At 45.2% G+C, this 21,418-nt stretch overlaps 2 protein-coding genes across 2 annotated transcripts; one reads left to right on the plus strand and one right to left on the minus strand.

Annotated features, from left to right (window-relative positions):
• The first annotated feature begins 1,019 nt into the window (after nucleotides 1-1,019).
• Nucleotides 1,020-4,634, plus strand: EEF1A1 (eukaryotic translation elongation factor 1 alpha 1). The gene is made up of 7 exons (XM_064650132.1): nucleotides 1,020-1,163; nucleotides 2,052-2,231; nucleotides 2,371-2,667; nucleotides 2,929-3,079; nucleotides 3,221-3,477; nucleotides 3,697-3,931; nucleotides 4,230-4,634. The coding sequence occupies exons 1-7, from the start codon at nucleotides 1,020-1,022 to the stop codon at nucleotides 4,352-4,354; spliced, it is 1,389 nt and encodes a 462-aa protein (XP_064506202.1). The 3' UTR covers nucleotides 4,355-4,634.
• Nucleotides 4,635-13,786: 9,152 nt separating this feature from the next.
• Nucleotides 13,787-21,291, minus strand: MTO1 (mitochondrial tRNA translation optimization 1). Its single transcript, XM_064650136.1, has 12 exons — nucleotides 21,018-21,291; nucleotides 20,694-20,893; nucleotides 20,167-20,284; nucleotides 19,228-19,517; nucleotides 17,845-17,957; nucleotides 17,516-17,706; nucleotides 17,136-17,266; nucleotides 16,458-16,662; nucleotides 16,205-16,376; nucleotides 15,408-15,526; nucleotides 14,758-14,915; nucleotides 13,787-14,576 (listed from the first exon to the last, which is right to left on the minus strand). The coding sequence occupies exons 1-12, from the start codon at nucleotides 21,223-21,225 to the stop codon at nucleotides 14,349-14,351; spliced, it is 2,133 nt and encodes a 710-aa protein (XP_064506206.1). The 5' UTR covers nucleotides 21,226-21,291; the 3' UTR covers nucleotides 13,787-14,348.
• Nucleotides 21,292-21,418: the final 127 nt, after the last annotated feature.

Raw genomic sequence — 21,418 nt, forward strand, 5'->3', positions numbered from 1 at the left:
CCGTGCCGGGCCAGGCAAGGCCAGAGGCCCCGTCAGAGCGGGGCGGGCGATGTCCCGCAGAAACAGAGCAGCCAGTCCCGCAGAGCCCCACAGGGCGGCGGGGGCGGGGGCACTCCGTGCCCGGGCGGGGCCGCGGGGCCGCCGGGAGCGGTGACGTGTCCCCAGGCCCCGCCCCCTGCCCAAGCTATATAAGGGGCGGCGCTCACGCCGTCGGTCTTTTTCGCTCCGGGTCTGCTGACGCCCAGTAGGTGAGGTGCGTCCGCTGGGATGGGCCGGGGCGGGCCGCGCCGCATCCCCCCCCGGGGGCCCGGCGAGCGCTGAGCCCCATGCGTGGTGAGGGCCGAGGGGAGGAGGGAGTAGAGGTCGGAGGTTCATGGGGGGAGTGGGACAGGGGGGTGAGCAGAGGGGCGCGGGGCGGCGAGATGGCGGCGCGTCGTCTTCCACGATTCCCACGCGGATATCCCCCTTGTTCGGGCTGGGGTCCGGGAGCGGCGTGTCCGTGCGGGTATGGGGCGGAAGGTGCGCGGCATCTCCTGCTGTGTCCCGCGAGTGGTGGGCCGGGGCCGCGCGGGTTGGTGCGAGGGCCGTCGGGGGGCGCTGGGACGGGGCACGAGTGAAAAAATGGCCGCTCGACTTCCCCGCCCGCCGCCAGCGCCACAAAATGGAGGACGCGGCGGCCCGGGCGGGGTGAGTCACACAAAGGAGCGGGGCGGCCCCGCCCTTCGCGCTGCCCGCTGGGCCCGCTCGCCACCGCCCCGCGGTCCGGCCGCCGCCGCCGGGGTAACTCGAGCTCGGGGAGGGGGCGATGTAAGGGGCGCTCTGAGGGGGCCCCCGGCCTGCCCGCCTCGCTCCTCCCCTCCCCCGACGGGGCGGGGCCGCCATTCTGGCCGGGCCGGGCCGCCCTGCATGTGGCGCCGCCATCGCTGCCCCTCGGGACCGAACTGTAACCAGCTTTTTTCTGCGGAATTTTCAGGTGTCAATTCTCTTTTGCCCAAAGCAAGAACTAAACTACATCCGAAATGGGAAAGGAGAAGACCCACATCAACATCGTCGTCATCGGCCACGTCGATTCTGGCAAGTCCACCACCACCGGTCACCTCATCTACAAATGTGGGGGCATCGACAAGAGAACCATCGAGAAGTTCGAGAAGGAAGCGGCTGAGGTGGGTGGGCCTGTGAGCTGGCACCCAGCAAAATTTCGGGGTGCAGGAATAAATAGAGACCCTTAGTTGTAAAGCGAAGTTGCAAAGTGTTTGGCGGCCACGAGGAGGCGGTTTGGTTGCGGCTGCCCTGGTAGCTGAACAAGTGGCTCAGTGTTGTGCGGCCACAGGGCGGCAGCTGGGTTGCAGTTGTCCCCGAGGTTGAACAAGTGTGTAAGTGTTCAATCCTCCATTGTGTTAGTTGGAGAAACTCGGATTGTGGAGCGTAGAGCAAGGGAAGGGAAAGGTTGTATAAAGCTATATCTGGACAATTACGTCTGGACTTGCAAGTCTAATAGAGTTGCCTGGTTCAGTGTGTGCATATACGTAGTAAAGAATAGAATTAAAAGAAGATGCTCTATTAAGGTTTAATTTGAAAATCAGGAAGTTTCACCGATTATATTTTCTGTGTAATAACAGCATGGATCTTAATAACAACATTACAGAGTAAAAATTTGGCAGATGTTGAACACAGTGGCACTTAAAATGTTGATTATCACAAGGATTGCATTAGTGAGAACTTAAATTGGTAAAGGACACTTGATAGTAGAACTCACGCTTAGGAGCTCTGTCACAAAGATGCATTACCACAATTAACAAGCTGTCAATGGGGCTGAAGTGTCAACAGGTTCAATAAACAGAAAACAGTTGGCATCTCTCACTAGTAGTGCCAAGCGGATCTTATTGCTTGTTTCATGAGCAGCAGTGTTCTCCAGTATTGAGTCACTTACTATTCTTAGATTTTGCTCTTTAGCGAGCATGCGATCTTTGTGAAGTAAATGCAGATACATAACTTCTTCATAAAAAAAAAAAGAGGGGTAAAAGGTAAACTGGGTTTTCTTCTAACCATAGATGGGCAAAGGTTCCTTCAAATATGCCTGGGTCTTGGACAAGCTGAAGGCTGAACGTGAGCGTGGTATTACTATTGATATTTCCCTTTGGAAATTCGAAACAAGCAAATACTACGTAACCATCATTGATGCTCCTGGACACAGAGACTTCATTAAGAACATGATTACTGGAACTTCTCAGGTATGTAAATAAAACCAAAGATTTGGGAGGTTATGGAATGTTGTTCCTTAGTTAAAGGGGGTTCTGTAATATGTTGGCAAATGCACAAGCACTGTAACTATAGTTTTGGTCTTGTGGTTTTTTTTCTTTCTTTTCAAAGGCTGATTGTGCTGTCCTGATTGTTGCTGCTGGTGTTGGTGAATTTGAGGCTGGTATTTCAAAGAACGGGCAAACCCGTGAGCATGCTCTTCTGGCCTACACCCTGGGTGTAAAACAGCTGATTGTTGGTGTCAACAAGATGGATTCCACTGAGCCACCTTACAGCCAGAAGAGATACGAAGAGATTGTCAAAGAAGTCAGCACTTACATCAAGAAAATTGGCTACAACCCAGACACTGTAGCTTTTGTGCCAATTTCTGGTTGGAACGGCGACAACATGTTGGAGCCTAGCTCTAATGTAGGTTTGACATTTGTTTCTATTAAGGCATGAATCCATGAGGATTATTGAGATAAATTATGGAATTATAAAATGCACATGCTTTTTAATAATTAAATTTGGAAGTGACAAGATCCAAAATCAAATTAAGACTTCTTAAAAATTCTTACTCTTTAACAGAGTCAGATAATGAGAGAATGCTAAGATACACCACTTAGTCTTCTTCAGCCTTGTGCCATTAATTTGGCAGTCAGCTTATAACTGGGCTTGTTTTTGTTACAGATGCCCTGGTTCAAGGGCTGGAAGATTACCCGAAAGGATGGCAGTGCAAGCGGAACCACCCTCCTTGAAGCCTTGGACTGTATCCTGCCACCAACTCGTCCAACTGACAAACCTCTGCGTCTGCCTCTTCAGGATGTCTACAAAATTGGTGGTATGTGTTCTCTATAATGCTAGGCGTTTGCCCAAGAGCTGTATTTTTCAATTCAAAACCGCATATTTTTATCAAGTGGTTTTTTGTCATAAGGACATATATTCATTAAGCTGAACTACTGATGTTGCTTCTCTTTCACAGGCATTGGTACTGTACCAGTTGGCCGTGTGGAAACTGGTGTTCTGAAGCCCGGCATGGTGGTTACATTTGCCCCTGTCAATGTAACAACTGAAGTGAAATCTGTTGAGATGCACCATGAAGCCCTGAGCGAAGCTCTGCCTGGTGATAACGTTGGCTTCAATGTTAAGAACGTGTCTGTGAAAGATGTTCGCCGTGGCAATGTTGCTGGTGACAGCAAGAATGATCCTCCAATGGAAGCTGCTGGCTTCACTGCACAGGTATTTTTTGCAGCTGTTTGAGGGTGTTTAAAATGTAGCTTTGTATTCTGAAATAAGAGTCTTGTTTTTTCTTCACTTATAGACTAAGGTATAAAGTGACATAGGCTTCTGTTCTGAGATGCATTTTCTTGAAGCAAATCTTATTAATTCCTTGGCTTTGTAAGACACATCGATATTCAAAATTGTTCTGATGCTATCTTGTCCTCCTTGGTTTCCTAGGTCATTATCCTGAACCACCCTGGCCAAATTAGTGCTGGCTATGCCCCTGTGCTGGATTGCCATACTGCTCACATTGCCTGCAAATTTGCTGAGCTCAAAGAGAAGATTGATCGTCGTTCCGGCAAGAAGCTGGAGGATGGCCCCAAGTTCCTGAAATCTGGAGATGCTGCTATCGTTGATATGATCCCTGGCAAACCCATGTGTGTTGAGAGCTTCTCTGATTATCCTCCTCTTGGTAAGGCATTTCCTAAAGTGTGTTAATACTGATTTCTAGAAAGACACTCCTTGATTTCAAGTGTAGGGATGCACTGTGTTCTGTGAAACGCTGTTAAAAGCTTTGACTTGAAACTTTGGAAGTGGAACCAAAAGTACAGTGGTACAGGGATACTTTGCAGAGGGTGATGTCACTGTCCTATTCTGGTCCCAGAGCAGCATTTGCCCACTTATCTCAAGCTGCGTGTTGCTGCTGCGGAATTTCCACTGTGAGTTCTGTAGCTCTAGACAATAGTCATAAAACGTCTTTTTGTTTTCAGGTCGTTTTGCCGTACGTGACATGAGGCAGACGGTCGCTGTTGGTGTCATCAAGGCAGTTGACAAGAAGGCTGGAGGAGCTGGCAAGGTCACAAAGTCTGCCCAGAAGGCCCAGAAGGCTAAATGAAAATTCTGTACTGCAGCTGCCACCTCAGTCTTAATCAGTGGTGGAAGAACGGTCTCAGAACTGTTTGTCTCAATTGGCCATTTAAGTTTAATAGTGAAAGACTGGTTAATGATTACAATGCATCGTAAAAGCTTCAGAAGGAAAGGAATGTTTGTGGACCATTTGTTTCGTGGCAGTTTAAGTTATTAGTCTTTAAAATCGATAAATTTTTTAAAATGGAAACTTGAGACCAAAAATCTGTCACAGAATTTGAGACCATTAAAACAGAAGTTCAATGCTACGTCTCTGTGTTCTTTGGGTTAATATTAAGTTTATGGCAAAACCTATTTCTAGATCTGGTGGGATCAGAAAGGATTGTTGTTACCTTAGTAGGCCCAGGAGTTGCAAAGCAAATACTCAAATTATCAGTTTCTGAAGAGCAGAGCAGAGCAAAATTCAGCTCTAGGTTTATTATTTTTAACTGATCTAAGCCTTAAAAAATTACTTTTCTGGTGCTTGCTTTGTGACTCATTTTTAGATTGGATAGCACAAATACCAGGCAACAGCCTACAGTATTATGGTGCATTCTGTGATGCATTGAGTAAACCGAGACTTCTTCATATTGGGAAGAAGAAATAGTGTGAACAAAAACACATTTGAGGTTAAAAATGCACAAACAACGAATCCAGTGTTAGGCCCATAAGTTTTGTACATGGATTTTTGTAATTGCAAGCAGAAACTTTTCTGGGGAACTGATATAACTGTTGTGTAGCTCTTTCAAGATAAAACACTTTTACATAAATGTTTTCTAATATATAGTAAAACATTCAGTAGCCAACTTTGATGCAATCTGAGTGATCCACCATTGTAGCCTGCACCAAACACAGTGGGACAGTGTATCTGTTATCTTCAACAATGGGTTGAAGATTTGGGTCAAACAGTTAAAGTGGACTTTGGTACCTAGTCCAAAAGATTACTATTAATCACTAGATAAATAATCCCAAGTGAAACGTTTTGGGCTATGAAACATACGAGCTGTAATAATTGGGGATTCCAGCATAGAAGTCTTGCTTTGCGTTGGTTAACAGAGACAAGCAGTTAATGGATAATCAGACCTGACTTTGCATAATGACACAGCTGTTTTACTAACCTTTCACATGATTTCCCCACATAAGGTCAAAAAGAATTCACTGTCTTTGAGGGATTATTGTTCCATGACAGCAGTATGTCTGTTCTCCCTGTAATGGCTGTATTCTCTCAGTTGTTTTCCTTTCCTTCTCTGGCTGTGTGCTTGCTCTGCAGGAATCTGTATCTGTACTGCTTGGATAGACCTGAACTCTGCTGTTACTTACTTTCATTTTCTCTTTGCTCTGGTTAGATGTTTTCTCCTTTTCTGCTCGCCTTCTGTGTCTTAACTACAGCAAAGCCTTGGAGCATTACACACCATGTTTGAAGGTACAGATGTGCCAAATACAGTGGAAGCAAGGGCTAGAGGGCTTCATAGCATAGCAGGGCCATGGAATTCAGAAAAGGACTCTCATTGTGCTGCTTGAATGCTGCTTCTGGAGGTTTTAGTGTCCCCAAGGCAACAGGAAGTACATAACTTCAATATGGAGGCAAACGTACTTTTGCCATAATAAAGGTTAAAGTATCTGGCCAAATCTTTGCATGCTTTTCAGTTAAACCGCTGACTTTTTTCCAAGAGACTTTGGTCAAACTGGTTGAGCAAAGTTCTAACTGGGTTGAAAAGCAAAGCGGCTTTGGCACAAGCTGCCTTCACATTGCAGGTCTGTGCGTTAGATTTCTTACGCATTCCTTTGTAGGTGCAGGATGTTTGGTTTGGCCACTGTGGCCTGGATACGCAACACCCTGTCTGCAGTGGTAGATATGCACCCTGGGCTCTGTGCATGTTGCACAGGGCTGTCTACAGCTGGGTGTCTGCTCCGTGGCAGTTTGCAAATTATCTTGTAATGGGCAACTGATTCAAATCCTTAGGGCAAAATCAGGTGCGATAGTGCACTTTCGGTTGATCCCAAGCAGCGGAATGAGACAGCACAGTGCAGTGCTGCTCTTGGAAGAGACACCCCTCACCTCTGGTCAGCTGTGCAAAAATCAGAGCAACTGCAAAAGCTGCTGGAAGGGTGGTTCATGGTCAGATGGCCCATGATGAGGGGGGTAAGAGTCAGCTGTGTAGTTTTGGGCAGACGGAGTGGTTCTGCCTCTAGGAGGAAAAAAACCTTAAGCCTAGAGATCAGTCAGTATTGAATCCAACAACTTCACATTGTGTGCAGTAAGAACACATTTGTGAACGCTGCCTGCCATACTAGCAATTGCTTTCATGTATTTAAAACCTAAAATTTTACACATTCTGTTTTTTTTAATTTTAACTTTTATAGACCAGATTTGCTTTCTATGCACTAATGTAATCCCATTTCAGTTCTTTTATTAATCTTTGACTACCTGGGGACATTGTTAGACTTTTGTAAACAAAACTTGGGAATAAAACTACTTTGATCAAACTTTTAATAAATGTTCATAGTTGAGAACTGTATTTGTCTTCTGACTGCTTATTTCTGTAAGCAACTTTCACAGCTAGCTGTCTTTAACTCTTTCCCCACTGTCCTGCAATGCTGGTGGTGTTTATACAGAAAGAAGTGTGAAAACATACTGCTCTGGTGATGAAGCTAGCTATGAAGGCAGAAAACAGGCTGGAGTAATACATTCATGTAATATATTTCAGCTTTGTTGCTGAAGGTGGCTGTGGGGAGCTGGAAGTTTAAAACAGTATCCTTTCTAGTTGATGATGCACGCTTTGGGAGTCTGGAGGTCTTGGAGGGCTTTTAGTACACAGAAATACTCAAAAAATGTGTGGTGAAGTATTTAGGGTCAGATACAACAAAGGCTATTTGGTCTGCGTGGGGAAATTGAACGGTGCAGTTGTAGCTGCTGTAACCAAGTAACTTGTTCCTCAGTGTTGGTTCCCTAGGTGGACAGTTTAGGGTGGAATAAAATGGGCTCTGCCCAGGCTGCTGCTCTGAGGCATTTTAATTATATCTCAGACCAGCTTGTGCAAGGCTAATAACTGAAATAGTGGATTTTACTGAAATTGCAGATTGAAGACTATTTCACATTGGGGATATAGTGGTCTCACTATATTTTGAAAGGTATTGACAAACTTTGAAAAATTATTATTTCTCTAAATGCATATTTATATTTTAGATTTGGTCAACATAAAACTGTAGAAACGAATCAATCTTTGTACTGTATGGGGCTATCCTTTTCCTCATTAGTACTAAATGATTTGATATCTGCTTAAGAACAACATAAATTCAGTCTGGATCAAAAATACAACCCACTGGGTTTATGTAGTGCCTAGAGGGAGCCTAGGGGGCAGAGGAGGTGATGGGAGTGTGGATAAGCTTCTTGCCTCCCCAGCAACATCCTGAGGTGCCCTGAGCACCTCTGAGGTCCTGCTCAAAGTGGCTGCTTCATCCGAAGCCCCTTTCTACAAGAACCTGCTTTTCAAGGAGAGGTCTGAAATGGCTACACTTCAGGAGGAAGGAGAGCACCTGTGGTGCAAAAGAGCTGAAGGAAACCTGCTAGATGGCAAAACTGTATCGGTTCCCAAAACACAGAAAACTGTGGGTTTTTAGCCTTTTCTGAATCTTCTTAAGTCCCTTCAGATTATTTCTGCATTGAAAATCAATTACATAATTGCCTACTTTTTTAAAAATCAGGTTACGTTCTCTGGCTGCCTATCAATTATTCTTTAATCCTTTTATGTTTCAAATATTTACACAACATAAATCAAATCTGCTAGCTTCTCTGCACTGATGACAGTTAAACATGTATTTTCCTTGAAAGATGCTGAGTGAAGTAGTGAGGAAACTTGGGGCTAAATCAGAGCTAACCTGATGGATGGTATCCAGCCTGCGAGTGGGTGGATGGTGGGGCAGCAGCAGGGTGCACAAAGGGTGGCTGCCAAGGGGCTGTGCCCATGCTTAGTAGCTCTGAATTTGTGCAGGTTTTGCTTATTTCTTCCTTTAAAAAAAAAAAAAAAGAAACGAAATTTGAAGGTACCTAAGCTTTCTTTAGTGAAGCATTCCCACGGGCCAAGTGCATGCTTTTAAGGATGTGGTAGCAGCAGGTTTGCCCTCAGTGTGCTGAGGTACTTGCTAGGGCTTTCTCCTGGCTCTTCTCAGCAAAGCAGTCCAAGAACCTGGTCATGCTTCTCCAAGAGCATCTGCAAGCTCAGGCCTAGCACAAACAGATCCATGGGTTAATATGCTATTGTTTTGTATTATATAGTCAATGGAAATAAGCAAAGCCAGCTTACCCCTAACTCGGGGCCCTGCCTGCCTTGCCCGAAGCAGTCACAGTCACTTTTTCCCTTTCAGCCCAGTAAAATCTGGATTATTTAACACAAAGGGGAAGAGCCAGAGCAGAGCCTGTTTCCCCACCCCAGGTCCCTGTTCTGCAGGGCTCAGCACAGCCAGCCAGCTGGTGAAGCAGCTGACTCCAAAGCTGCACACTGGCTGAAAGGCAAGACCAATGTTCCCTCCTGGGGGGATTTGATTGCAGGTTGGCCTGAAATTTAAAAGAAAGTTTCAGATTCTGTTAATCTGCAGTCACCTGGGCACATTTTAAGCAAAATGCCCATTTTTTTCTTTGATATATGCATGTATATATGTACACACACACACAAGCACATGTATATATGATATATTAAATATATCTGTACATCTATATAAATTAATAAAATGCCTCTTTCTTAAAAATATTGCAGTTGCCAGACTTCTTAAAAAAGTGTAGTTCCTATTTTGAAACTGAATTCTAAGCTAATTCCCTAGTAAACAAAGTGAAACCCTCCCAAATGAATGAATATCTAGATTTTTATAATTAGTTATTATTTATATATAATAAAATTGCTATTATTTGTTATTATTATGTATTTTATTATTACTAAATATTTCATAGATATTTAATGAATATTTAATTTTATAAGCTGGGATGTGGTTCTGCTAACAGGACATGGGTATTTTGAAGAAAGAGGTGTAGGATTGCTGGTGTTGAGTTGTCTCTATGTAAAACAAGCCCTTAAGTAGCCTTTCCCAAAGGAAAAAAAGAAAGAATGTAAGTCTAATTATGTTTGCTCCTACTTGACTGTTACTACTAGTAATAACTAATTGTAATAATAGTAATAATAACTAATAACTAACACCTTGCCTGCTGCTGAAGCACTTTTATTGATGATAGTACCCTAATTCCTTGGAGAAGGAGGGGATGTACATATGTGCACACAGACTGGGAGAAGGAAATCAAACCTGAACAAGATCTGTGCTCTGCTGCAGTCACTTCCTTGTGAGAGTAATTCCTGCGACTCATTTCTGGCTACGCATCTGCAGGTCTCCTACACACGTGGCACAACTGAGAACTGAGATCATAGCCTGTGACGTGACCACTGCATCTGATTCGCCACTTCCAGCTTGTGCCTGACTCCCCCCACTGTCCGCTAGCCCTACTCTGGGGCAATGTCACCAAAGCAGCACATGGCCACCTGGTCAAAGTCTCCCGAGGTGCAGTGGGACAAGGACAAAACTTTCCTGAAGCGCCAGATCAGCAGTATCAGCCACAGCAGCCTTTCCACCTGTGACTCCAAAAATCCGATTTGCTTGTGCCATAGGCCACCACCTGGTCATACACTGCAATTTTCAAGTAAAGCCACAGTAAGTTGCCACCGAGGAAGCTAGTCACAAGGCTGTGGTCAACTCCCCTCTCTTCTTGCTGCCCTGTGAGGCAGAGTGAGCTCATTTCCCACCTGGCTCTGTGCCTGCTCTTCAGTTAACCACATCAAGCGCTAAGTCACTTGGAACAAGAACTGTGTGTGCTTATCGGTTCCCAGTGGTACCTGAAAATGTACCTCCTGGGGCTTGTTCTGGGAGCTGCAGCTGATGCTAGACAAGAATGCCTTCACCCTTCACTTCTCCTGCCCCCTGTCTTTACCACAGCATGGGCCTTTGCTGAACCATGCTCCTCCCACGGAGCCCTTAGCACCCACTTCTAGCAGCTCTGCTGACCCTCTCCCACAGCAAGGAAGTATTGACTTTCTAGGGACACAGATAGGGAAGCTGAGGACAAGGGCAGGTTCGAGCCTGTTCATAGCTGAGCACCCCAAGGAGATGTCACAGGATGTTAAAGCATCTAGTCTTAAGTCTGCAAAGAGGTGAGCAAGGTGCAGCCTCCAGCTTTCAGGCTAGAGGATTTGCCACTACTGCACCCTTGGGCACAGAAGTCAAGGCCCAGGCACTGTGCATGGTGACCTCACGACAGTGGTTATGGGGTCAGAGAGTCTCTGATGGGGATCCTCATATGTCTCCTCCCTCAGAGTTACACGTGCAGGATTAAACTTGCACAGCCATTTAGAAACAAAAGAGATAAAAGCAAATTTTGTTTCCTTACAGCATCATTGTTTTTAAAACAACAGATCAAGAATCAATCTTTTTTTTCTCTGCTCTTTCTGTAAAAGTAATTGCATAACAAGTCTCCCATCTCCCAGATGAAAGCTCTGGGCACCACTAATTTTGGTCACAGGAGGGGAAAGACACTTTTTAATTCTCAGTAGCCCCATGAAGTCAAGGAAAGAGACAGAAATAACACCCTGAAAGGACTCTGAGCAGCACAGGCCACGGTTTGGTGAGAAAGCACAGAGAGCATGTCCTTGGTGGAAACAGCATCTCTGAGGGGATAGCAGATTCCCTCCCAGCATCCACTAAATGACATCCTATCTCTGGGTGGAGGAGCACAACCTGAGAGGTGTAGGCATCAAAGCTGGTAACCCCTGAGCATCTAAAATCTGTGCTTGCAGCAGCCAGCTAAGTGGGGGACTAAGGCAGACCACATAGTTTAGCTACTGCTGCACAATAGCAAACATCCCAGCAGCATTAAGGCCATCAAAGGCTGCGGTCGTGGCAGCTTTTAGTGTCTCCTAGCATAAAACATATTTCCATTTTTCTCTTGGTTTCATCTTCCAGGCAGATATAAAGAAAAAAAGAAGAAACTGGTCAGTCCAAGTACCATACGAAATGAAAACCAGAATAGGAAGGGAAGACAACAGTTGTCTTAAGAATCTGGTACAAGATAGAATGACAGAGAACTGAGGAAAAAGTGCTGATCACCAGGCCTCTGTTCTGCAGGACGGAAAAGAAAGAGACACACATATTGAAACAGGGAACACAAAGACCCTTGATATATGAAACAAGTTAGCTCAACCTCACCATGCGTACTCCCTCCCTGCCTGCCTGGTCACAGCAAGGATTGCAGGAGGACAAAGTGCAATTAATTACTGCGCAGACAAGGAAAAGCAAGCAGGCACACATATCAAAAGCAGGCTCCTCCTGTTCTGCCCTTCCCATTCTGTTGGCCTTAGCAAGACCATAAGACCTGTGAGGATCTGTGAGGGTCTAAGCTCACTTTGCCTTCATGTAAAAGCCAAACCTTGGGCCTTGTAACAAGTCCTTGGTGGTTACAGAACAGATGGCACAATGTGGGCATCCTATGTGCCAGTGCTATTTACAGCAAATTATTTAGGCTTTCTGTGCTTGGTTTTCTTAACAAAATGAATAGTACTACTTGTAGCTATGATTTCACGTTAAAAGTCTTCTCAAACATGAACTGTTCAACAAACACGATATTGTTGCAAGCCCTGTATACATGAAACCAATACCTGAGGGGCAGCCAGTCCTCAAATTTACGAACACGCCAGGTTTTCCATTTCAGCAGATATAGACGTCATTAACCCACGTATGTGAACAGAGGGCACCCTATCTTAACAAAGGAGCTTACCTATGGCCAAAGACACACTTCATGCTGAAATAAAGCACTTATTACAGAAGATGTGCTGGAAAGCAATGCATCCATACATTTCTGACTTCAATTTGCCCTGAAGTTAACTCTCTCCTCCTTCTTAGACCACAGCTGCACATTATCAAATTGTTAAAAGTAAGAAAAGCAAAAGTCCGCCCCTTCTGCTCTTCCTTTGACACTGGTGCTGCCCAGGCCAGTGGATTCACCCTTTGACTTATGCTGGCATATGTGAAACCAGAAGCACAGAAATAAATGTAGCACAGAAAGCTGAGGAAAAAGTGTTTACCTGTGTAGTAGGGTGCAAGGCAATTGCCTTTAAAGACATACATTATTGAAAGCAAGGTATTACTGTCAAAAGACTGATAACAAGAATTAGGAAATACAGTCTTGAGACTGCACAATTGGCTTACAAGGGAGAAGATGAAGGTGTCAATAGGGCTTCTTTCCTAGTCTGTGAAAACTAGATCTAAGATTTTACATATATTGGTACATCAAAACAAAACATAACACGAAAATAATGCAGTGAAGGAAGCACAAAACTTCCTTGATCAGAAATTCCACTGCTTTGAATAGACAGAGACATACAGGATTCAGGGTTTCTTCAGATTCACATAGCTGGAATTTCACCAGTACCATTCGTGGAGTCTGAGTTAGACCACAGAAAGCATAGCTGCCTTCCATAAATTGAACTTAAGGCTTACAAGGTTGAAGTAAATCTTTGAGCCAACAAGGTTGGAAGGAAAACAGGCCACAGACAAAATAGGGCAGATATATGTTAGCTTTTCTGAACCATTCTGACATTAACTGACCTACCGATCACGTGTCTAAAGCCCTTCTGTACAAGACAATGGCTGTGACAGGGAGACGCTTTCAGGCAGGCAGATATAAACAAAGCTGCAAACTCTGCCCACCCTCCTGCTGCATGACTGGGTCTCTGTGAGCAAAAGGGATTTGCTCTGATTCCTTTCTCTGGCCAGGAAAGGAATCACTCAAACAGAGCAAACAAGCCAGAGAAAAGTCCAGAATCATAACTTCAAAATGCCATAGATACATGGTTTATGGTTGGACTCAATGATCTTAGCGGTCTTTTCCAACCTGTACGATTCTATGATTTAACTGTAACAAAATGTGTTCTCAAGCTTGTTTGCCCAGTCAATTCAGAGGATGTTCAGAAATGAGGCTAGCACCAGAAACTGCTGCCTAAGTCAGGCAAGGATTTGGTAGGTGCACAGCAACAGCTTGAATTCAGTGTTTCTTGCTGTCAAGTGACAAACTGACTGACCAATTGATCCAACTGACTTGGATCTTGCTCAGATTCAAGTTATATTACTATCAGTTGCAGGACCAGTGCTGATGGGAAACCCCTGGGTCATGCTTCCCTGGGCCCACAGCATGTCACAGTGAGCTTCACACCTCCCAAGCTGAGGTTTCTGGGGCAGGTTCCCATCTTCCTCAGCCTGCGGCAGCCAGTCTCATCCAGCAGCCTCCACCAGCTCTGTAGCGAATCTTGCCTCACCTTATGTGTGTGAACTGTGATCCAGTGAACTGTCAAGGCCCTACTGAAAGCTAAGTGACAACCAAGTTCTTCAGTGAGTTTCAAGATAAGCTTTATTTATTTTAAAGGAGAAAAACATCTGCAGGACAAGATGTTTGCATTCAGTCGGTCTCCTATGTAAGTTCAAATATTCATGTGGCACACATTTCCATAGCCAAGTGTTTCCTCTTGGCTGACACCACACTGAGACACCAGATTGTGCATAGTCACTGCACAGCTATGAACACAAGTACTAAAGTCAACAGAACGCGCTTTTCAACTCAAATGCTCTTGTGCTGCCACAGGTTCAGTGCAGTAACATTTCTTACTAATTTTATAAGAGCAAAACACTGTCCTTTACAAGATGCTTTAGAACAGATTTTGACTATCCAACACCTTCCAAATGAGTGGAATTTTAAAAGCAGTTCTCCTGTCTCTTGCATCAGAAAAATCACAGGCTGTATTTAGGTTTCTGAGCATTTATTTTGTTCTACTCAATGACCCCAACACGGAACACAACTAGAACTGCTTTGGATCCGGCCAGCATGGGTGTTACTCGTGAAGAGGGTCACGAGCACAGGTGATCTTGCCACACAGTGGCAGGATCCGTGCCACTCTCTAAAAAGGTGTTTTAATGAAGGTACTTTGTGTCTCCTCTTCAGAAAACTCAGCTGACATCTGTCTTTGTGAAGTTGCTTTCTCTGAGTACATCTTCCCTGGTAAGTACTTCCCAGACTGAGGTAAAGCTTTTAGCTTCTCTGTCTTCTGGTGATTGGTTTTCACAAACCTTAGCAGGTTAACAATAGCAGCTGGTGTAATTCCAGGGATACGGCTGACTGCACCGATCTGCACATGGAAACACAATCAAATTAACCAAAAACAAACCTACACACTGGAGCTAGTGAGAAATGAGATCAAAACCTGTGGGTATTCCTTTCCATGATTCTTTTCACCACCCCCTCATGTCCCTTGGGAAGATGGAAGGGATTTCACTGCTGCTCAACCTTGCTGTGGCTGAATATCTTACCGTCTGGGGACGGCTGGAGTCCAGTTTCTCCCGCACTTCTGCTGAAAGCGATGCATCAATGGTAAAATAATCTATGTCCTCTGGCAGCTGGAGCGCTTCATCACGACGCACTTCTTCTATTTCCTGCTGTTGGTTGACTACACACCACTCATAAGCAGCTGTAATGATCAGGAAAACAAGAAACCAGATATAGATGTTCACGTGAAATATGTCACTTGCAAGAATTCTTGGAAGCAGAATGAGCAATTCCACTGTGACAGTCCAAAGCTCCTAAGGAAGTTTCCAGCCTCACAGACTATAGAGCCTAATTCATATCACCACCTTGGAAGAAGTCATATTCTTTGATTTATTACAGGAATTTTGGTACATGGGTTGTTTTTTCTACTCATGTCAGCAAAGGATGGTCAGTAAGGGCAGTTAAGGAATAAAAAAACCCTAAGAGTGAATATGAATAACTGATTTCAACCCCAACAGTGAAACACAGGTGCATGCAAAGGGCTGTGGCCTATGGTAAAAGATACACACTCTGATCAGTGTTTCATTTCTCTAAGCAGCAACATCAAACACACTAGGACAAATGGATTTGCTTTCCCCTTACTGAACAAAACATACACAGATCACCACAAGAGATTATAATGTCTGTACTCTACCTTCTATTTTCAATCTCTCTGCCAGTTGTCTCCATTGAGCAAGCTTGTCCAGGCACTCTGGGACAGCTTTTGCCAGAACCTCCATACTGACGTCTTGATATTGAAGGATGTCAAAAGCGCTGCAGAGAAAGTATAGTAGAAAGGAGTCACTTTCCTAAGGCAGATTTTCAATTGTTCCCAGCTCAAACTCACAAAGTTCTTAGGATAAGCCAGAACAACTGCAGAGCTAAGCTCAACTCCCCACTATCTCCTCTCAGGACACAGAAGAGCTGTTAAACCCTTGAAGAGGGGCTCTTTATGAAAAATGACAGCAAGATGGAAGGGACAAGGTAGGGGCACCAAGGGGAACCTCTCACAGACCTAGTCAGTTAGAACAGATAAGGTGAAGTAAAGAATGGGTAATGGAAGCAATGATCTTTTTTTATAAGCTACCATCTGACACCACCCTGAAATCAATTACTGCTTTAACAAGCTTTTAGCAAAGCAGCAACCCACTGTAAAACTGTTACCACTTGGTGACACTCTCTATAAGGGCATCAAGAACTGATGCACGGGGCCAGTGGAGCACCCCCTTGCTTTGGGAGCACGTCAGCACCAGGAAATATGGCACAATAAAAACACTAACATAGCACTTACTCTACAGGCAAACATCAGATGTGTGTTCCCTGAAGGTGGTAAAGCTGGAATCTTGGAGTACTGACAGTTTCAGAAAACATGGACAAATGCTGTGAAACCACTAGCAGGATGTGCTAAAGCAAGCGTAGGTCAGACCAGAAAGTTCTGACTGTAACCTTTACCTGACAGGCGACCTGCGACTGCTGCTGATGGGAACTTCTGGCAGTAACTGGGACCATTTGGATATGCTGAACTGAAGTGATTTTAGTGTTGCAATTCCATCATCTAAAGCAGCTCTCATCTTAACTGCTTGTTCATATCGCTGCTGCGACACACACCCAGCTTCTTCAAAACCTGCAGAGACAGATGGCGTATGAGACAAAGGTCTACAACCAGGCAGAGCTGCTCACTGCAAGAGCCACCACGATCAAACACCTCTGTGAGTGAGCCTGGCATCAGCATTGTCGGGCCGGAGGGACATGCGGAACTCCACACGGCTGGTGAACATCCGGTAGGGCTCGCTGGTGCCCAGAGTGGTGAGGTCATTGATCAGGACCCCAGTGTAGCCTTCGGTGCGACTGACAATGAAAGGGGGCTTGCCATGAACTCGCAGACAGGCATTGATCCCAGCAATCACACCCTAGGCAGACAGAAAACAAACCAAACACATTTATCAGTCTCTTCTTAGCTAAAATATCAGCACATCTGCCTCCAAAGACTCACACGTCAAACTGTACCCAGAAAAATGCAATAGTCTGTGCTAGTAATACAGGTAGTGCCTTTCTTGTGACACTACGAGTGTCTGAAGGGATTCTTGGCCACTGCTGATGTGTCTGGAGACAATTCCCACGTTTTCAATTATACCCACTGCACAGTCTCCATGCTGAAACACTTGACAGTGCCTCCAATTACTTTTGTTACTGCAGTCTTAGTGATAGCACTGCAGATAATAAAAGTAAAAATATCTTGGGCAAGTCTGGAATTGGGGTGAGCAACAAAAGTAAGAACATCTGAGGAGCAAAAAATGGGCCTCACAAGACTCTGTATCACAGACAAATGCCAAGGCAATATCCCTTTTCTGAGTGCTGAGTACACGTGGTCAGATTCACCCACCTGAGCTGCAGCTTCTTCATAGCCTGTCGTGCCATTTATCTGGCCTGCAAGGAAGAGTCGCTGAACAAGACGCGACTCAAGGGAAGCAGTCAGTTGACGGGGATCTAAAAAATCATATTGCACCCCGTAGCCTATGACACACAACAAGACAGATGTTACAGGAGGCATTTTGAAGGGCAGCAAAGGCAACCAGTGGGGCAGGATGACTTAGCTTTTCAACTTTTATTTACAATTTCAAAACAACCAAGGAAAAATCCCTGCAACTAGGAATTAGCTTTGTTTCTCATTTCCTCTGTTTTGCTATGCTCTAAACAGAATCTGGTTTTCATTAACTGGTAAACAATGTAACAAATAGATTTAAAACTATTCATCCCCCTCACCTGGCTGTATCATCTTGGCTTTTTCCAAACCTGGGACGGATTTGATCACCTGCTCCTGAAGCTCAGGTGGCAGTGTCATGGACATGCCTTGGGGGTAAATGACGTTGGATTCCAAGCCTTCAGGCTCCAGCCAAACTTGATGTTGCCGGTTTGGGAAGCGCAGAACCTTTGATTCAAGAGAGGGACAGTACCTGCAACAGTAAATGGCCATGAGCACCATGTGATATGGAGAAAAAGTAATTTTGCAGAAGCAAAGCAGGATACCCCCTCAGTTTCAAACAGATTGACACTTGTCCCCTTGAGCGCCTTGCGTGATGCCACACACTTACCGAGGGCCCCTTGTTGTCTCCCTTACATGGTTGTTCAGGTGGAGGTTATCATAGATAATTTGCTGGGCTTTCAGGGTAGTGCGTGTCAGGTAACATGGCAGCTGATCTTCTGGCTGAAAGAGGCCAAAGCTCACTTTAAGTTAATCCAGTCACAACACTGTATTCTTATTGAACAACTCTGAGGATGTCCAATATCTTTTCCGTGACAGCTGGCTCTCACTTCTTGGAGAGCTAAGTAGTGCTGTCATACTCACTGTACAGACAGAACATGAGCAATCAGAGAGCATGAGCAACATGCCCAAAAGCAGACTGAGAACAGAACAGAACTTGGAAGTGTAGAATTCAAGTTTTATTCCATACACTGTACAGGATTCCATACACTAATTAATGTATTCCATACACTAATTACAGGATGGATACTCCCATTAAAGCAACACGTTATATCACAGCATTCAAACTGACTACAGGAATTTAAAGCTCTGGAGCAAGAAGAATAAGTGCTGACCCTACAGCTAACAGGTAATAAAAAATTTTGGTGAAGAAAAAGAAAGAAATGTCTCAGTGAAGAAAAAAAGATAAAAATCTCAAAACTCTGCAATTAAATTCAAAGTTTAGGGAAAAAACCTACCACATAAAGTATTTGACTGATTTTTCTGAAAAATTCAATAAACTCACATTCAAAACAGTAATAATGTTGCACCTTAACTTCTTAAAACCTTTCCTACACATACCAAGGACTTCAAGTAATATTACTTTCACCCTCATCCTGATTCTAATAGGTTATTGCAATTCCTATATGCTCCGGGGAAAATTAACTCCTGATACTAAACTCTGTGCTATTCAACTACATTATGTAAGAATTTTCTTTGAAAGGAAAATTTCTTTGGAAAATTGAGCTTTTTGTGCTTTTAAGTTACTGTAAATATGCCACTTCTGAGTTCTGTGGATAACTATATCCTTTCTCTTTCTTAGTCAATACTACTAATCATCTCTAATTTCAACATTTTAACTTTATTTTAAAGCTAAGGTAAGAAGCAAGACATTATAAATCTCCAGAATACAGGTATAATAACAGATGTATTTTGTAACCAGCACATGAAGAATACTTGTATCAGTATCCCATTTCACACAACTCTGACTCTAGAAGTAAAAAAAGTTTGGTTCTCAAGTTGAGAAGATAAAGTAAGAAGGTACTTGCTTTCAAAAGAACACAAACAACAAAAGAACCCTTTGCACTGAGAGTCCTCAGAAACATAACACCTCCAGTACAAATACATCCCAGCTTCCTTTCCCAGCCACCAACTCCCTGGTAGATTATGAGCACGACATTCCCAGAACCACTCCCCAGCTGGCTCTATGTGCATTTGATGTGTGCTATCCCACCTTGATCCACACAGCCTCACTGAGGAAGCTGAATGGCACTGGAGGATTGTCAGCTCCATGTTCCTCCAGACCACTGAAGTCAATCGTGTCTTTGGCAAGTCTTGGTGGTGTCCCGGTCTTCAGCCTGCCCACAGCAAATCCCAGTTTCTCCAGAGTCTGAGCTAGCCCAATGGCTGGCTGGTCCCCCAGCCGCCCAGCCGGGTGCATCTCTAGCCCAATGTGGACCATACCCCTCAGAAAGGTACCGGTGGTCAGGACAACGCTCCCAGTGTGTACTGTGCTCCCATCCCCTAAAACAGCAAGTTTTCAGAAATGTAACACATTTAAGTATCAACAAAGCCCTCGTATTCTGGTGCTTCTGTCTAAAACTAGACTAACAGTGTTCACTGAGGGTTTATCCATCTTCTGTTACACAACAAAAGCAGCATTTCAATAATGAAAGCACTAATAGTAATAACTGCACTAAGCAGCATGTATTTATACCTGTATTTTTACTATTCCTAAAAAAGTTACCTGTAATGCAGAAAACCCACTCCTGGGAAAAAAATCATATACAGGCTTTTACTTCAGAAAGCTTGTTTATTAGAACAGCAAGGGGTAATAAAGTACGAGTCTGTTAGTAATAGAACCCCACGGTCCCATAACACTGTTGACAGCATATGCCATTTACCAAATAAAATCTCAAAATGCAGCATGGAATTCAATATCACTAGCCTGAAGAAAATTAACTGAAGTAACCTCCCAATATCCTATCAGTCCAGGTATTTTTGTCATTGTACTACTTTGTAATTACACATACTAACCTAGTTTAGTTCACACTGCCTAAACCAGATGTCTTCGTTAATTCATCTTTCTCACTGACAAATCAGAAATGTTTATCCCAAAGGCTGGTCTTAGCATGGAGTAACTGGAGGCACTTACTGATTTACTAACACATACCCAGAATGACTCCCGCGACTTGGCATTTCCCAGGATGGCCTGATTCTGGCTCTGTCAAGATAAGATCTTCCACAGATGCCTCACGAACTGTCAACAGTGGTGTGTTAAGGATTTCTTTCTGTCACGAAAGGAGTTACTGCAAAAATCTAAGAAGTTATGAAACATATGGGCAATCCCAAATCCTGCTGATTTCCAGAACATCTATCACCCTCTTCCATTCTTACCACATAACTGGGAAGATACTCAGTTATGGTACTATTCTGATCGATCAAGTAGAAATTTTTATTCAGATAAGAGTTTAAGATCAAAAGAAACTATTCAGTCATAAAGCTTGACCTGCATCTAAAATGCTGGAGAATTTTTTAAAGTATGCTGAGCTCCAACAACCTACAGTGCATTAAAGTACCAAACAGCAACGTATCTAGCTAGGTAAATAATGAAAAACAAAACATGCGTCCCTCCCTCATCATCTTCAGTAGTTTATACTAAAACCTAATACCAAAAAATCCTCCCGGCCCCGCTCTCACCTGCATGTTCTCCTTGTAGAGGCCGCGGTCGATCTGTGCGCGGAGGCCCCACACGGCCGGGCCCTTGCAGCGGTTCAGCACCTTGTAGTGGACGCCGGAGCGGTCGCAGACGCGGCCGCACAGCCCGTCCAGAGCGTCCACCTCCCGCATGAGGTGCCCCTTCCCGATGCCGCCGAAGGACGGGTTGCAGGACATCTCCCCTGGGGAAGGAACACAGGGACACCCTCGCCGCTACCGCCCAAAAGCTCTCACGCCGGGGAGACGGGAGACTCGAGGCGCCCGCGGTTCTTTCCCCCGCCCCAGCCCGGGTACGCGCGGCAGTACCGATGGTGCCGATCCTGTGCGTGAGCAGCAGCGTGCGGGCCCCGCCGCGGGCAGCTGCCGCCGCCGCCTCCGTCCCCGCATGGCCCCCGCCGACCACCAACACGTCGTAGCGCGGCGCCGCCGCCCCGACCTCGCTGCCGGCCCGGCGTTGCCCTGGGCGAGGCAGCGGGGACAGTGCCAGCCGGCGGCAACCCCTCCGCAAGAACATGGCGGCAGGGCCGGCCCTCCCGGCGGCGCGTGCAGGGGGCAGGCAGTCACGGCGGCTCCTCCGCCGCTCACACGGGGCGGGAGGCGGAGCCGGGCGCTCCATGGGCGGGAGCGGCGCGTCCGTGCGGCCCTCGGCGGCCGCCCGTGCCCCGCCCGCGGGGAGGAGGGAGGCAGGGAGGGGTCCCTCGGGAGCG

Source organism: Pseudopipra pipra, chromosome 3 (assembly GCF_036250125.1).
Source record: "Pseudopipra pipra isolate bDixPip1 chromosome 3, bDixPip1.hap1, whole genome shotgun sequence".
Classification (NCBI taxonomy): Eukaryota; Metazoa; Chordata; class Aves; order Passeriformes; family Pipridae; genus Pseudopipra; species Pseudopipra pipra.